The sequence below is a fragment of the Solanum tuberosum genome, unplaced genomic scaffold, assembly GCF_000226075.1.
Source record: "Solanum tuberosum cultivar DM 1-3 516 R44 unplaced genomic scaffold, SolTub_3.0 scf00152, whole genome shotgun sequence".
NCBI lineage: Eukaryota > Viridiplantae > Streptophyta > Magnoliopsida > Solanales > Solanaceae > Solanum > Solanum tuberosum.
In genome coordinates this window covers 694,770-713,071 of record NW_006239078.1, presented here as the reverse complement: position 1 = coordinate 713,071, position 18,302 = coordinate 694,770, and the positions used below count along the sequence as shown (strand labels likewise).

Here is an 18,302-nt window from a genome sequence, read left to right as displayed (position 1 = left end):
TCTTTACCAAAATTAGAGAATTTCATAAACATAATATATATGAGATTAAGTAAAAGGCAAAAAGCCATAGAGTAAAACTTACAACCACTATGCTAAAAAGGGTAAATATTTATCGATAACAGGCGTTTTCACCGAATCAAGAAATTTTATCTTATACATAATTTCGAAGTGAAGTGAAAATACATATCTGATATCACTTAATCATGGTTAAACAACCATAGGAAAAAATATCATTTTCATGGCTAAAGAATGATCATCATCATAGTTTTGACTTTGACCTTCATGGCACAATGTAAAGTAACACTCATCATAAAGAACGTTTAATGCACACACTAAAGCTTTCATTATACACAATAAAATTCAAGAAACAATCGAACCACATCAAATCTACACATGTAACACTCATAATACAAAGATAAAAAAAAAGCATGCGCTCATCTCTATCTTATAATCTACATCAATCTCCACACATGAGTATGATCACATTGAGTCTATTATACACATGCAACACTCATAAAGCACAAACAAATTCCCCACTTGTCTCTATATCATCATCAGTATCATCATCAATATCTGAATCATCATCATCACCAAGATCAATGCTACTACTTATTCCCTTGACCAATAAATCACAACCTTTGGGCCCTTCTCCTGGTTTTTTTGCCTCTTGAATTATAGCTAACACTTCATCAATACTTTGAGTTGGTTCATTTTCTTCTTTCATTTGTAAACTTGCATCCTCCCCTTCCATATATTCTATAGGCAAATCCTTTAGAAACCAAGGATGTTTTTTAATCTCTTCAATAGTTATTCTCTACATATACAAAAAGCATACAACACAATTAGTTGTTTATCAACAAAACAAAAAACAAGAGAGAATTGTTGAAAATACTTCTAAACTTGATGCAAATCATTAGTTTCATTCTTGAACTATTAACAGCCTTAAAACACCCCTTTACTTGACTAACTAAACTTAGACACACCCTTGATCAGCCCCGCTCTGCCACATGACATAGCAAGTGGTCTCAAACCCTTGTAAGGGCATGGAGATCTTAATAAAAAGCCGACAGAAGTGTTGAAAATACCTCTAAACTTGACAAGAATTTAAGGATGTAATTCACTCATATTGCAAGATCGGGAATGTATTTAAGTTCAGTTAATCAAGTGAAGAGGTGTTTTTAAGGCTGTCAAATAGTTCGGAGATGAAACTAATAATTCACGCCTACTTTAGGAGTGTTTTCAATAATTTTTTCCTCCAAAAACAACAAAAAAAATGTACAAATTTGAAGTGAAAATACAACTACAAACCTTGCTAGGGTCAGCTACAAATATTTGAGATAAAAGAAGCTTACACTCCTTTGAAACTCGAACGTAATAAGGGATTGAATACTGAACGCTTAATATCCTCTGTCATAAACCAAAATTTCACGTATGTTATACTAAGTAACGTTCAATGACCATACGTGAAATTAACGCGTTTTTTTTTTATAAAAATGAATCATAACTTACTGTTAAAGTTTTCCTGAAATTTCTTGGATCTTCAGGATCTTCAAAAGGATAAGCACCAACAAGCATCACATATAATGTTACCCCACAAGACCAAACATCTGCTAGCTTTTACATCCAAAATAATGACATTTAAACCATGAAGTTCAAGTCAAACAAATAATTGATGAACATATTTAAGTTATATATACTGACAATATACGATCAAAACTATTACTCAAATCGTTATAATTGTACCTTCCCATCGTACTCTTTTCTCAATAAGACTTCTGGGGCGATATAGGCCGGAGTTCCAACAGTAGATTTAGGTTGAGAATGCAAGACTGATGACTACACAATGAATTATACATACAACAATGAGAAACTATTTTGATGAAAAAATGATCCAATTTCAACATAAGAGTAGAGTTCAAGATCATTGCCTTGGAGTAGCCAAAATCGCATATTTTAAGACGCGGTTTTGAGCTATCATCTAAGAGAGTGTTTTCGAGCTTGAGATCTCTATGACAAATTTGCTGCATTCAAAAAAATATTTGGACATCACAATGCATGTCATAGAACATGAGTATGGAAGCATCCCGCATTAGCAGAGTTCAAAAAAGGACGGCACTCCAAGCATCATATAAGAGTTAATAAAGAATAAATTAATTCAAATGAAGTAATAGGTCTCAATTTTACCATTGAGTGACAGTAACTGACTCCTGATATAAGTTGTTGAAAGAAAAATCTTGCCTGAAAAATATAACAAAAAACAGGACAGATAACATGAAAAAAAGAGCTCAAAATACAATGACACTAAAATTGAATTATATATTTGATAAAACAATTTGGGCCTTTTAAGCAAAAAATTATAATTAAATAGACAAAATTAAGCTTAGTTTCGATAAAAGGAGGGATGTAACAGGAGAACTTAATTCCTAAGGAGTCTCCCATCTCAGTACTACTCTGGCTCAAGCATGCTTAACTTCAGAGGTTTGATGAGATTCGATGCGTTAGTGCTGATATAATCACATATGTATTCGAACTTCTAAAAGATGGATCAAAATTTAAAAATAGACGCGCGTATCTCAAATTTCCAAGAAGAAGAGGAATTAATTTGAGTGCTTATCTATGTTTTGCTCAGACTCTTCAAAAATGCTACAGGGTGCGTGTGAGATCTTCCAAAAGTAGCGCAGTTTTACGACACAAGTGGGGCAACATTTTTGGATAATCCGAGCGACAGTTTTTTTTTTTGTGTGTTACCTCATCTTCACTGAATCTACCAGCATTGCATATTCTTTCAAAAAGCTCTCCACCAGCAGCATATTCCATCACTATGGCTAGATGAGTTGGGGTAAGAAATACCTACACAATAATGAACAACATGCTTTAAAACTTTAGTCCATCAAACGTGAGAGAACGTGTTGAAAACATAATTAAGTGAATAAATGTGTGGTGCGCTCTCTTTTTTAGTTTAAGCTTTTAGACCAGACGTTGACATAGGTAATTAATACATCATTAATTAATTACCTCCTTGAATCTAATGATATTGGGATGCTTCAAGGACCTATGATTCATGATTTCTCTCTGAACATGCTCATCAATCTGCACACATACAACACCAAAATAAATCAAGAAAAAATAGCAAAAATTAATCTTGTCAATTAACAAGAACAAGTTTACATACTTCATAACTACCACATGAATTATGAATTACTCAAAAAGTTTCGAGTTCTAGATATGAAAAAAAAATCCTGGTAGAAAGCGCTTTCCCTTTTAATAGGCCTTACACAACACGAATCAGGCTTAGTTAGAGCCCCATAAAGTGGATACCGAACTCCAACAACAACAACATATCCAGTTTAATCCACAAGTGATGTCTGTGGAAGGTAGAATACACCTAAACCTTTACCCTACCTTTATAGAGTGGAGCTATTTTTGATAGACCGTCACCTCAAAAATAAAAGTATTCTATGTGGGATTGTAAGAAAATAAGACGGTAAAATATGAAAACACAAAACAACCAAAGCAACAAATAGTAATACACATTAAAGGATAAGAAACTACACGATAACTACCCACGCAACGAGCAACAACATTCAGCTACCTACGAACCTTCTACCCTAATCCTCGACCTCTAAAGTAGATACCGAAATCCGAAAAGGAAAAAGATGAAGCAACACAAACCTTTTTGCCTCTCTCAATATACTTGACAGCATAAAGCTCATTTGTCAACTTATCTTTGACTAACTTTGCTACACCAAAATTACCAGAACCAATATCTTTCAAAATTTCATACCTTTCCATTATATTAATAAAAAATGTATAATTTGAGTATTTGAAAACAAAAAATCATAATACATGTAAGGCACTATTTATAATAACTAAAGTGAACTGTTGATCAAGTCCTACTTGACAAGAACATACACTAGAGAATGGTAGACACGTGGCACTGTTCCAATGGATTGAAATTTTAGTATAATTAAGATATGTTGAATCTACCAACGTGGTATATTTAAATGCCTGAAACTAAAAAGAGAAAACTAACATTAAAAAAATGACAAAAGATCAATGATGGCTCAGGATTTTTAGTAAAAGGAATGTAATTTTCTGACGAAGAAGGTCCAGATGTAAGATTGTCCAAGTTTTATAAAGAGGTCATGATTTCAATGTGCGACATTCCATACATAGTCCGATTTTCTAGTCTACATCGGGACTCTGATACCATGTTAAATTTGGTTTGGTTCCTAACTTACGTCCCAAAAATTAGCTCAAAGGGAAGAGATATCTGAACCGTTATAAGGATCCCAAAATTCTATTCATTCACGTATGTGAGACTTTCTATTCATCAAGATGAACCCCTTCTGCCTTTAACTACGCCCATACAAAAAAAGTGATGCGATGAAACGAATGAGATTCTTCTTTCTTTTTTTCCAATAACACTTTAATATTAATGGTATAGCAGAAAATCAATATATAATCATTAATATTGCAATAAAGAGTTAGTCTGAATCCATAATTTTAAAATATGAATTCAATATTAAAAATCTTAAAAGCCATATTTTCAAATTTTAAATTTTGAATTCCCCCTTGTGTGACCGCGGAGCTACATTAGTGATACAAATATTGTAAATTCTTTGCAAAATTGTGAACTAAAATCTTGAAATTCTGAAGCCAACATGATTTTTCTAAGCTTATATTATATGGTTTTACTTAGTTTATATGGATTATTTAGCAAATGGTCTTAATCAATTTGAATTTATTTATTTTCATAAAGGACTCAACTGGACCTTAAATTAGGGTTGACAAAATGGTTAAAAAAACAAGTAAACCATCCAATCCAATTCATTAAATATGAGTTGGATAACTGATTATTTAAAAATGGACTTAATACATAATGGATATTCATGTTATCAATACTCATTTGTATGCTTGTTATTTTTCATGAGACTCATTTTTTTTTAAAGTCTAAGCATATTTTAACTTTTAGCTTGTGTTCTGATCACTTGACTATTCTTGAAACCATAAATAATATGGATATCCATATCATTCATCTCGATTAACCATTTTCTATCTTTATTACATATAATTGAATTGCATCGCAAATTTTATTCATTTTTATCTAGTATATTTTGACCCGTTTATATTCAATCCAACCCGCCTCCATAGCTAAGTGAACTGTTCAAGTGTTTGGAGCTACTCTTCAAATAACATGACTACATGAGTCCTGCTTGAAAGGAACATAAAATGGTGGACACGTGGCACTGTACCAATGGTTTGACATTTGAGTATAAACTAAGATATGTTGTACTTACCAAACGTGGCATATTTAAGTGCCTGAAACTAAAAAGAGAAAACAACATAAAGAAAATAACAGTATCGTGGTGAGACGATTGAGATTTCTTTTACTTTTAAACGAATGATTAAGTAGAAAAAAGGGACAAAAAAAACATGATAAAGATAGCCACTCAGAATATTCCCCTAATATTACTTTCAATGTTTCAGTTGATGTGTCATACTTTTTATAATTTGTTTAAAAAAAAATCATATCATACTTCTTTGTTTAAAAGTAATTTAATTGTATGTTTTTATTTTATCTTTTATGAGATGATTTATAGTCATTCAAAAAATTTAATGATTATAACTTGTTTTCGATATAAGTTTCAAAATTTTGTTTTTTATTTACTATAGTTTTGTATCAAGTCAAAGACCGCCGTATAAATTGGTAGCTGCATAATTAGGGGTACAAATATTCTGAATTCTTTGCAATATTGTGAAATAAAATCTTGAAATTCTAACTCAAACATACTCTTTCTAAGCTTATCTTAATATATAGGTAAGGTTTTCACTTGGTTTATATGGAATATTAACAGATTGTCTCAATCAATTTGATCTTTTTTTCTTCCCTAAATGACTCAAATTGGACCACATACACCTTGACCTTCATCATTAAGTCTACCAAGGGAAGGAAGGTAATTTAAAATGGACAAAATGACCAATATCACATGTTGAATGAAATTAATTAGAAAACAAGAATTTATATAATGATCTTAATTTTATATATGACGGAAATTTGAATTAGTCGAATCTGAAATGAAGACCCACGTAATTGCTATTCTTGCAACTCCCCCCCATTCCCCCCCCACACCCACACACCCCAAAACCCCCTTTATAAAGTTTAGACAAATCATGAGCAAGTTGTCAGCCATATAAAGTGCAAGAAAGTTGGTAAGATAAGAGTAACCATATCCTTACAATTTATTCCCCCTCCTTTGTCACCATTGGAGTATTCCCTCCATTTCAAATTTATTTCAGAAAATATTTTCAAATTTTCTGCGTTTGTTTGATTAGAATATGTTTATTTTTTAAATAAATTGATGAAAAATGAAAAAAATAAGTTTTTTTATACAAGTTTCATTTCAAGTTTATTATCTCTTCTCACCTATTAACATTCTCACCGCTTGACCGTCCCAATATATCCCACCCCCATAGTGTGTTTGCTTTTCCTGCTTTCTTTTCAAATACTAAAAAATATTATCTTTCCTTCGCAAGTGTTATTTGTCCATACATATATGTTATTTTAAATTTTATTGTATAATATTATCAAATCAATTGATATGTAATCATTTATGCAATGATTAATTTGATATAATCGCATTATTACCTTATATTTATTCTCAATTTGTCCTTATTTATATAATAATCCTATATTGCCTCTTACTAATAATTTTCCCCATATACTACTTTCTCTTTATAATTATATTATTAGCTTATTCTTCAAAATTCTAATGCATCACATTATAAAACGACAAAAAATAAAATAATTTATTAAAATTAACATATATATACATATGTTTTAGTGTAGAGCATAATATAATATAAAATATTATAAAACGATATATATAATACTCATCCTAAACAATTTGTAAAGGTAGTGAAGATTAGAGGTTAACTAATAAAGCCAGATATGCATTAATTATCATAAACAACTGGCATAATAAGCTGATAATGAAATCATTAGATTGACAATAAGCTTTCATTAAATTATAGGAACCAAATGTCAAAAGGACAAAGACAATACACCATTGATAATGTATTTATTGAAGCATTTTGACGTTTCTCACACGCATGTATGTCTATTTTGAGATAATAAAAGGTGTATTTTGGAAGAAGGAAAATGTTTTTCTCTAAAGATATTTAAAAATTTGGTTTTTTTTTTTGTCATTTAATAAGTAAGCAAAGAAATATTATTTCAGAACGAAGGTGAAGTAGGTGGGATTCTGGAGATGGGGATTGGGGATGCCAAAAGATGATCAACTAAAGTACATTTTGTTGGATTTTAAAAGGTGTGAATGAAAAACGAAGAGTTGTGATTTTTATGAAGAGTTAGTGATTTTAATGAAAAGTTGTAACTTTTACGAGAAGTTGTGACTTCTATGAAAAATTGTGACTTTTATGAAAGATTATGACATTTTCAAAAGATTGTGACTTTTTCAAAAGTCTGTGACCTTTCCGGTAAGATACAATAAGAACTTTTTCACACTACCCTTTGTTATCTATAAATAGAGGGATTTCCTCTCATTTTACGAGAACTAATTTTCTGAACTTCTTCTACTACTACTAAAACTAGTATACTAAGTGTACTTTACTGCCGTTGAGTGGTTCGTTGACACCGTGGTTATAGGTACCGATACACCGGTGAGTAAAATCGTTCTATTCTGGGAGGATATATTCCATGAACCTCGGGTACTTGAGAGAAATAATTTCCTTAAGGGGACACTGAACATTCAGTGGGCTCGATTTTCTTCTTTGAGAAAAAACATTTTGTATATTGTTTCTGATCTGTTTCTTATTCTATATTTTGTCTACTATTGGTTTTATTTTCTAGTTTTGAAAATACTCTTTAAACTTTATTGTTTCTTGTCAAGTTCTTCAAAGTTTTTATTCTAAGTATCTTAGGAATACAGGATGAACAACACATTTGTCGGATGGACCTCCTAGACTTCATGAAGCTCCGCCCGTATTCAATTATCTCACTCATATTAGCTCAGATTTAACAAAAGAAGCATATAATATACATTCTGATTGCAAATATTCAAGTTGACCTAACCATGTTTGTATACAGCCTGTAGTCAATCGAATCAATTGTCAAATTACTAGCCACGTTCAAACCATAAAAGGGCTCAAAGTCAGCTTAATATTATAGCACAATGAATATAAAAATAGTAACTTGCAGTAAAATATTTCTTAACCTTGCAAATTGCAATAATCAAAACACAAATTCAAAGTTTAGTCTACATAAATTGATCACCAAACTCCATTAATCATACCATCATCTTGCATAAATTTGCTAAAGAAACTAGTAATAGTATATACTTCTGCGCGAAAAAAAAATGGCAGAGAGTGCTGTTACCTTTCTGGTACATCAACTTTCAGCTTTGCTCCATCCTGGAAAAAAGTTTCTTCAAAATTTTCAAGTAGAAATACTGTATATCAGAGATGCATTTGAAAAAATGAAGGCTTTTTCAAGAGTAGCCGATGCAAACGAAGACGAAGAAGATGATGAGTTACAATTATGGATCAAGCAAGTACAAGATCTTGCTCATGATGTTCAAGACATTCTTGAAAAACATGTTGTCACATGCAGCAATTTTCAAGAAAAGGGATCATGGACATGGAAGAAACCTCATCATCATTCTTTAATGTATGAGAAGAAGTTTGAAGTTCAAAATGATAACCTTTCGATGTTGTTGGAAGGTATCAAGGCCCGAGTCATCGTCATTTCTGCAGGACATAAAACATTTCTTCAGAAATATGGTGTTATAACAGGTGATACATTGTGTAATAGCAGCCATGAAGACGTACCTCTTGACGATGATGCAGATCTTGTAGGCGTTGAGGTTTATAAATCAGTGCTTCTTGATTGGCTACTTTCCGACGATCCGGAGTGGAAATTGTATTGTGTAATTGGAGCAAGAGGTATAGGGAAAACCACCCTGGTCAAGAAAGTCTATGATGATGCTTCAGTGAAGAAGCATTTCAATTGTATAATATGGATTGAGGTTTCAAGGTTTTCTACTGTTAAGGAGATATTAAGGAGTATAATTACTCCAGAAAATGACCAATCTCGTCGAGCATTTGACGCCATGGAATCAGACATGTTGGCAAAGTTCATTCAAGATGTCCTTGAGTCATCAAGGTACTTTGTTGTCCTTGATGATGTCCCTGGTGTTCGCTCGTGGAGGGCTCTCAAAGGCTTGTTTCCTATTGAAAACTGTGGCAGTAGGGTCATCATTACATCGCGTAATGCTGATATACATACCATCTGTTTAGAACCTGGTTGTCATAGTCGTTTCTATAAAATGAACCCTATGTCTGAAGAAGAATCTTGGATTCTTTTCTGCAGAAAGGCATTCTCAGGCAGCCTACTCTGTCCTCCATCATTGGTTCAAGTCTCCAAAGATATCATAGAAAAATGCAACGGTTTGCCAATGGCGATCTTGGTGATTGCTGGTGCACTGGCTACTAAATGGAACAGAACAGAGGCGTGGGAGATGTTTTATAACAGCCTTGTTGACAAGCTACAAGGTAGTTATAGCAAAGACGAGCACATGGAAAGGCTACTCAATCTATGTTATCAAGATCTGCCTTTCTATCTCAAGTCTTGTTTCACTTATCTGAGCATATTTCCAAAATATTATGTCATCGATAAGGTGAGACTGATTCGACTGTTGGTAGCACAAGGATTTGTCCTTGAAAGAGAAGATAAAGCAATAGCACAAGTTGCTGATAGCTATCTCAACGAACTCGCAAACAGAAGCTTGATCCAAGTTGCTGAAAGGTACTCTAATGGAAGATTAGACTCCTTCACCATCCATAACTTGTGGTATGAGATCATTCTTTCTAAATCACCAGAAAGGGTCACAACAACTACAGCTAATGGTGAAGAAACTACAAGGAAGCCTCACAAAATCAGACATCTTGTAATCCATGATCAGTTGGCTAATGATATACAAGACATTGATCAGTTTAAGCATCTTCACTCTCTAATAACCCTCGGGTCATCGGATTCTGTCTCTAATTCATTCTTGCAGAAGCTGTTATCAGGCAGTTTTAAACTACTCAAGGTGTTAGACTTGACAGAAGCCCCGTTGACGAAAATCCCTGAAGGAGTCTTTGAATTGTTTCATCTCAAGTTTCTAAACTTGAGGAGTACTAAGATAAAACACCTGCCAGGATCAATAGGGAAGCTAGAGAGCCTTGAGTTCTTGGACCTAAGGGACACATTGGTAGAAAAATTACCTGTTGAGATACTCAACCTTCAGTACCTTTGCCATATCTTCGTTTATCGACGTGGTGCTGGGTTTTTTCATGGTTTCAAAGCTCCTAAGAAGATAGGGACCCTGGTGTCCTTAGAAGCGGTGAATCTTATCAATGCCACAACAACCACAGTGATCGAATTGGGAAAGTTAACAAGACTAAGAATGTTATTCATCGCGAGGCTGAGAAGAAAACATGGGAGGGATCTTTGTTCTTCCCTTGACAAGTTGATAAATCTTCAGCAACTAACTATCTCATCTTATGGGGTGAGTGATATTATTGATTTGCACTATCCCCTTTCTTCTACACACTCATCCCTTCGAACATTAATCTTCGAAGGTTGTTTAGAGAGGTTTCCACAATGGATGACCACTCTTCATGCCTTAACCACTGTTACTCTAAAATGGAGCAAGTTAATGGACAATGCACTAGACATTCTTCAAGATTTGCCCAACCTTATGAACCTCATGCTAGACCTGGCCTACGAAGGCGAAGAATTGAGGTTCAGGGCAGGTGGATTCAAGAAACTGAATAAACTATGTATTTGGAACTCTACAAAACTGAGACAAATGAAAGTGGAAAAGGGTGCAATGCCTTTTCTTGAAGAGCTTCAACTGCGCAACTGCAGATTAATGGAGGAGTTGCCCTTTGGGATTGAGCATTTGAGCAAGCTTCAGTATCTTTCACTTGAAAAAATTTCTAAAAAGTTGTCAGTAACTGTGCAGCTTAAGAGCAGTCAAAGTGGGGATTACTGGAAAATTGCTCATGTTCCCAGAGTTTATGTAGAAGACTAGTAGAAAAGATGGAAGGCAGATAGGAATAAGATATGCAACAGAAGAGAAACAGTGTCCTATTGATCAAGTACCATATTTTCTAAGCTTATTTATAGTTCAACATATGTATTTACCATGTAATAATCTGAGTTCACCACGTTTTCTCTTTAATATTCGAAGAATTCAGAGGCAATATTACTCTTGCTATTCAGAAGAACACAAAATATGTAGCACAATGCATAGGAGCAGGCAAAAGGGGTCGTTAACAGATCTTAAAAAAGTGGTACATAAACATCAAATATATACAAGATTCGTGTTTGAATAGCGTACTAGTATTTTGTCACACCAGGAATCAAGAGAGTATTACTCCACTTTCCACCCTTTTGATTGACCTTATATAAACTTGCAGTATGAAATTACTACTTTGCCTTCTTTTTTCCCCTTATGTTAGCCAAACTCTCTAAACTCAAAACAAGATCAGTTCAAAGTTCATAGCCTGGGAACCTGGAATTCTTCGGTGCAAGTAAGTCGAACAAGAAACAAGCAACACCACCTAATCCTTGGAAAAGGGAGTAGGAATGATCTGCTTCATTGTGATGCCTTTCGTTCATGATCGTTCTTGCATTTTGATACAAGCAGCTTGCAAAAGCTTTTGCTCTTTCTTCGTATATACTCTCCCCAGTTAGCCGATACAGGGAAAGGAACGCGTAAGCATTTCCAGATGCACCATCCGCAAGTCCCACTCTCTCGACCAACCCACTTTTCCACACTACCTCTCCACCTTCTATTGCAGCACCACGAAACTCCCTATCATCTGATAGTACCTGCGGCAGAAGAAAAAAAAATATAAGTCATTGTTCATCCTCATTCTTCACTACTTTGTTCACTAAATTGTAACAATATGATACTCTTTCTTGTTCTCCTTTTCCCGGTCATAGTAGTAGAATCAGAAATTCTAGCAAGAGGATTCAGAAAAATGCAAGAGTACCACGCCTAAAATTCAAACTTGCAACCTAAAACAATTTTAATCACCTTCATATGGCTCACTCTGCCCTTTATGCAAGGAATTTAACAGATATATGTACACATATTGTCCACAGCATAATTTTCTTACAAGGAAATTTAATTAAGACCCCTTTGCATCCATCCACCTCTATCCCTGGCTCGAGCAGCCCAAGAGACGGGATGCTTCTCCAACTTTTCAAATAAGAACCTTAATAGAAACCCAATATTGGTTTGGAGAAGTTCAGAAAATCCCAGATTGAACACAGGAAATGCTTAACATTTTTGTAGTTAATTCTTATTTTCTTTGAATATGTCACTGATTATAAGTACGGGGTATAAGTATAACTAGAAAAAGCTCATTGCCTCAATCTAACAGGTACTAACCTCAGATACTTTGCACATAGTAATGGTAATGCCTGTGGCACCATGGGACCATTGTACCAGCTTGTCTCTTGGATTCCCTTCACTGACAGGATAATTACCACTGTGGGGAAACCTATTGCTCATCATGTACCTTAAGGTTTCCTTAACATCTTCAATATCTTCTTGAGAGAGAGGAAAATGAAGTAATACGTGCAGAATACCAGCAAGGCCGTGAGCTGCACCCCAATACCTTGTCCCGTGCCATCTATACATCAGAGGGCATGCGGGGTTATCAGATGCCCCTGCTCTCCCTCCTGCTAGTATTGCTTCAACCACAGGCATAAGATAATCATCTGGTACTGACTCCACTCCCAAGTACTTCCTGATAAACAATGCTGCCCATAAGAAGCCAGCTCGTCCATAAAGGAGGTCATATGACATTCCAAAGCCTCCATCTTCAGGTCCAACAGGAAGGGCTCTCTCTTGTGCTACCTGAAAGTAATAAATAAGACAGATTACAGTAGCGGAGAGGCATCTGGACGTAGATGATGTAGAGGCTAAAGCAATGACAACAACATAATGAGATATATTTTTGCATTAGATGCTGAAGCAATCACCATTACATTATGTGGTTCCACATGGAAGAATAAACCAGTGCTAATGCTGAGGATTCTCCAGTGCATTTGATTTGCAAGCATATAACTAACCACACAAGCATGTCTCTAGAAAATATTTTCTTCCTCACCAGGTCAAATGTTTTCCCTAAGCAATTACCAAGAACAAGTATTATACATTATATGCCATCCTTAGAATTTGTGAAATCCTTTACAAGTATGATTTGGTCATGTTGGCCTTTACCTAGTGCAAGTCATTTGTATGAAACGATCTTCTAAGTTAACAGTTTCTAACCCCTCTCAAAATAAAATGAATGGCTGCAGAGAACAACCAGTTACGAGCAGACAATGTTAATTCCAATCATCTCCAATTGGAAATTACCAATCCAATAAACATAAATAAAGAAGTCTCTCCTACCATTCAGGTTTACTTGACAAATTATTCATCACAACTAGGATAAAGTTTGCAGTGCAACAGATTTATAACTCTTCACATTGTCATTTTCAGTTTATCCCTCTATGGCAAGGGAAACCTTCAGGAGTGTCCCAAATATCCCATCTACATCGTCCCAACTTTCTAAAGGACGTAGAGCATTCTCTGATGAACATGGCATCCCAAAGTTGAGCAAAAATGATCTATTGCTGATAGTAAGTAATAATTTACATCTAAAAGTTAAGAAAAATAAAGAAATACAGATAAAGTTTATTTAGATTTTAGGTCTCTAATTATGTTGAGCCACCCCTAAACATTAGCTTCCCAAAATTTACAGTAACATGCCATTTACTCTTCCTGTCTCCCCATATCTAGTGAAGCAACTCATATGAAGTCAATTAATACCAAATGGATATGTTTTAAGAAAAGCACTTCATAAAAAATATGTTTGGTAAGCTCAATTATCTTTACACCGATCGAAGGAAAAATGACGAAATCATAATAGGATTGTGTTTGGTACCTCAAGGAAATGGTTCAAATACAAGTCACGTTTGTGTTGGTCCCCACAATAGTTGGCAGCAACAGCACCAAGAGCATAGACCCCTCCTCTTCCACACAGAAAAGTCACATGTCTGGTCCCAAAAAAGTACAAAGATAAGAAACATTTGAACTATTAGATATTTAATGACCCAAAAATAAAGACTTAAAGTAAATGAATTCTACACACTAAAATCATGGCTCCAAACTCACAACTAGATTCGATTTCAATCACTAGTCGGCTCCCAAAGATCAAAAGATCAAGCTCGCGTATGATACATGCACCATATCGTTCAGTATTCTATTATAAGTACTATACTATTTTCTTTGTCCCAATTTATGTGATACAATTTTCATTTTAGTTCGTCGCAAAATAATGACTTATCTATATAATAAAAACAAATCAACTTTCATTCTTCCATTTCATCTTTAATAAGATGATTTTATAGTCACACAAATATCCAGATTTATTTTAGACCACAAGTTCAAAACGTTTTTCTTTCTTCTTAAACTTCGCAACCAGTAGCATGAATGGAGAGGGGGACAGAGGGAGAGTTCCACAAAGGTGTAGACTTGATTGCTCCACGTTACACATCTCATTTAATAGTCACACAAATATCCAGATTTATTTTAGACCACAAGTTAAAAACGTTTTTCTTTCTTCTCAAACTTCGCGACCAGTAGAGGGGTGAGGAGAGTTCCACAAAGGTGTAGATTTGATTGCTCCACGTTACACATCTCATTTAATAGTCACACAAATATCCAGATTTATTTTAGACCACAAGTTAAAAACGTTTTTCTTTCTTCTCAAACTTCGCGACCAGTAGAGGGGTGGAGGGAGAGTTCCACAAAGGTGTAGATTTGATTGCTCCACGTTACACATCTCATACTTCAATATTTTAGCATGTGTCTTTTGGAGATATCTTAAGGTATATCTTTCAAAAAGGCATCTGATTCTCAAGTTCTAGGGAGTGACGGCGACAGTTCTTGCAAAGACCAAGCTAGCATGATACTATTATCCAAGATGTGATTCTTTTGTCTGTACAAAATTATATCTAACCCAGTTGTTCTCTTTTACAATTTTCCTCCGTGACCACAAAAATAGACTTTACTCATCAAAGAACCAGTCGTTAGAATTCAATTTTTGACAAAGAAAGCAGTAGCACTTTCTCATTTCATTAATACATGTTTGGACCAGCACAGAGAAACACACTAAAATATAAAGCTAAGAAAACAAAGAATTAGAGTACATTATTTCCTAGCATGCTTTGTCACTATCTAGTCACCATTAATAAGTCTGAAATCAGCCTTCCCATACATTTCATAGTACTATTCATAAATCATTTTTGTTGGAATTTTAGCTAGAAATGCTTGAATTTCAGCCAGACTCGCTTTAGACACTGCATATCAAAAGTTGTTCCAGAGTAATTAAACGTGCATTTTTTTATACAACCTAAGGCATAACTTTAATGGGTATCTGTTCACTTCCCCTATTATATTCTCGAATAAATCGGCCCTACACCAACTCTTGACGTAGTCGTATAGTTTTAAAATTTCTTTATTCCATAACAACAAACGAACGTCCTTAAGTCAAATTAATTACTCATTCAATTGAGTATTAGGATTAAGTTGATTTAAAAAAATTAGAACCTCGTGACTGTGCGTGCAAGGTCGGCACACGCGTCAACTATCTCCGAGCACAATTCCAAGTCCTTCCGATCACCGGTGGCCTCGTACGACCTCAAACAGGTAAACGCCGTCCCTAGCAAACCTGTATACATCGTCGGATCTGTAACGCTGCCGGCACTCCTTCCGTTTTCTTTCCATGTCATTTCTACTACCTGAATTCATCACAGAATCACACAAAATTCAGCATTCAGTTGCCAAAATCGCCCCGCACTACGCAAATTTACACCGGAAAATAACTATTTCCCGGCGTTTTTCGACAGGAAAATGGATATATACAGTAGTTCTCACGAACTTCTCCGTACTATGACAATTTCCGGCGGATTTTCCGGCAAAATAAAATGAGAAAGTCTCCGATCTCCTTAATTTTAGTTCAGTTTTCACGAAAACTAGAATTTCTCAATTTTCATAGCTGAGGAAAAAAAAACCCGCTACATAAATGTAGCAAAAGATTGCCGATCTCAAACTCAAACTCAAACCCAAACACATTATTACAGTATATTTTACCAACAATTAGCTCAAATGATCAATAAACACAGTTGCCAGTAAACTATAAATACTTCGATTAGCAACAAATTATCGAGAAAAAAATACTCTATTAATTGCTCTATCTAGCAACACATTAACAACAAAATTCATAACCGAATCCAGTTTTCTCTTGTACGGATATATTACAAAAACTTGATCGCAACAAATTATAAAAAAATCCTACTAATTACTCTAGTTAGCTACAAAATTCGTAACTAAATCTAGTTTTTTTTTTGCAGTTCTATTACAAAACTTGATAAAAGAGCAACAAATTACCAAAATATTCAATTAATTACCGAATCTAGTTTTTTCTTATACTGATACAACAAAAAAAATTGATCCATTAGCAACAAATTATCAAAAAACTCTATTAATTACTCTATTTAGCAACAAATTCACAACTGAATCTCGTTTTTCTAAGCTTGATTAATGCGAAATCAATATACAATTCATATAAGCAAGCAACTACAATTTTCAAGCAAATCTCAACTGATAATAACTCACCTGATCTTTGAGAGAGATTGCAGCTTGAAGAAAAGTTTCAGAAGTGTGAGAGACATTGTGAGCCGTAGGATGATGATGCTGATCAGAATCAACCCGTTCATTTCCATCATCACTGTTGTTTTTCTGTGAAGCAGTTAATTGCACTACTGAAGAAGACATATTTCTGAAAATGGAACTGAAAATTGTTATTATTGTTCTTCAAATTTTTTTCTGCTACGTGTATGCCTTTTTATAGTGGTGAAAAGCGGAATATATGCGATTGTAGGAGATAAAAGGGGTACACGGTGATGCGGTGGACACGTGCCACGTTATCAGAGGGATAATAATGAGTAATCAAATTATTGAGAGAGTTTAAGAGGTAGAAGAGTTGGCAGTGGGTCCCATCAATTAAGTAAACGTCCCCTTTAATTTGGCCTCAACTGATGTTTATGCACTTTAACTTCGAATGGGTATAAGTCGACATTTAAACTTATATAAAATTGAACAAATGACATATTTATTATACGTGCTATCATACATGACAATTTATGTATTATACCAATTTTTATAATAATAATATTTTAATTTTTTTTAATTTTAAATATATAATATAATTTTACCATTTCTATTTCTCCACTCCTGCACCGTCTTTGTGAGTGTCAGATAGAAGGTAAGGATGACACTACGCCACCTGTGTGACATCAATGAGAAACCTCATGGGATAAGAAACAAACTTTAAACGTGATCGTTTATTCGTCTCAATTTATGTGATAGATTATATGATTATAAATCATTTTATTAACAGTAAAATAAAATATTGGAGCATTAAGAAGTCTTTTTTCTAGTACGAAAAGATCGGAAAGAAATACTTATTCATAATCGTGCTCACGATATTAGATAGTCAAGTGCAGAGTGAATTACTATTGAAAATATTTAAATAGTAAGCCCATCAAGCCCTCCTATTTCGACTTTTCTAGAGCTTCTGATAACACAGCCGAAATAACCATAAATTCACTACCATGTGAAGATAGAGCGATATATTGATCTATTGGATATGATAAAGTTGTGGGGGGCTATTTGGTAAATGGGAATTTGAGGGTACAATTCTGAAATTAGGCATGTGAGAAAAGTATGGGTGGGTGGGATATTTTATTTTGTGGCTATTAATGCAACAAAAAAATGATTCTGTTTGGATTATGTTTTTATGGGGGATACATCATGCATTTCACGTGATCAAATTGGAAAGCTAAAATACGATATTTATATATTTTTATAATAATTTTGGATAATGATTTAAAGGTGAAAATATACGATGAAGTTGTGAATAATAATAAATATATAACAAAGTGTTTTGAAAGGAGTTATTGGTGCATTTAGAATTATGTACCTTTTTTTGGTTTCCTATTGATATCTGGAGTTCACGTTAGAGTTCGATTAAATTTCTAAATTCAAATCGCGCACTGTAGAACTCATTTGAGGGTAGCGCTTTCAACATGATTTTTTCCACATTCAAGGCTCGAACCCGAATTCTCTAGTTAAGGGTGAAGCAGTTCAAACACTGCACCACCATTCGAG

The 18,302-nt window shown here is 34.2% G+C and overlaps 3 protein-coding genes across 4 annotated transcripts; 1 reads left to right on the top strand and 2 right to left on the bottom strand.

Moving 5' to 3' along the window:
• Positions 1-310: 310 nt before the first annotated feature.
• On the bottom strand, positions 311-8,765 carry LOC102590012 (serine/threonine-protein kinase SAPK1-like). 2 transcript variants are annotated; one of them, XM_015311213.1, is made up of 10 exons: positions 8,724-8,765; positions 8,399-8,433; positions 3,016-3,090; positions 2,749-2,850; positions 2,185-2,238; positions 1,929-2,021; positions 1,744-1,836; positions 1,510-1,614; positions 1,309-1,407; positions 311-814 (listed from the first exon to the last, which is right to left on the bottom strand). In XM_015311213.1, the coding sequence occupies exons 3-10, from the start codon at positions 3,061-3,063 to the stop codon at positions 512-514; spliced, it is 897 nt and encodes a 298-aa protein (XP_015166699.1). In that variant the 5' UTR covers positions 3,064-3,090; positions 8,399-8,433; positions 8,724-8,765; the 3' UTR covers positions 311-511.
• On the top strand, positions 7,988-11,235 carry LOC102585282 (disease resistance protein RPM1-like). The gene has a single exon (XM_006353220.2). It carries the CDS (start codon positions 8,379-8,381, stop codon positions 11,097-11,099), a length of 2,721 nt encoding a protein of 906 aa, XP_006353282.1. The 5' UTR covers positions 7,988-8,378; the 3' UTR covers positions 11,100-11,235.
• A 111-nt stretch (positions 11,236-11,346) lies between these two features.
• LOC102589676 (lanC-like protein GCL1) lies at positions 11,347-16,958 on the bottom strand. Its single transcript, XM_006353149.2, has 5 exons — positions 16,749-16,958; positions 15,681-15,871; positions 14,014-14,125; positions 12,468-12,938; positions 11,347-11,902 (listed from the first exon to the last, which is right to left on the bottom strand). Exons 1-5 carry the CDS (start codon positions 16,905-16,907, stop codon positions 11,561-11,563), a joined length of 1,275 nt encoding a protein of 424 aa, XP_006353211.1. The 5' UTR covers positions 16,908-16,958; the 3' UTR covers positions 11,347-11,560.
• Positions 16,959-18,302: the final 1,344 nt, after the last annotated feature.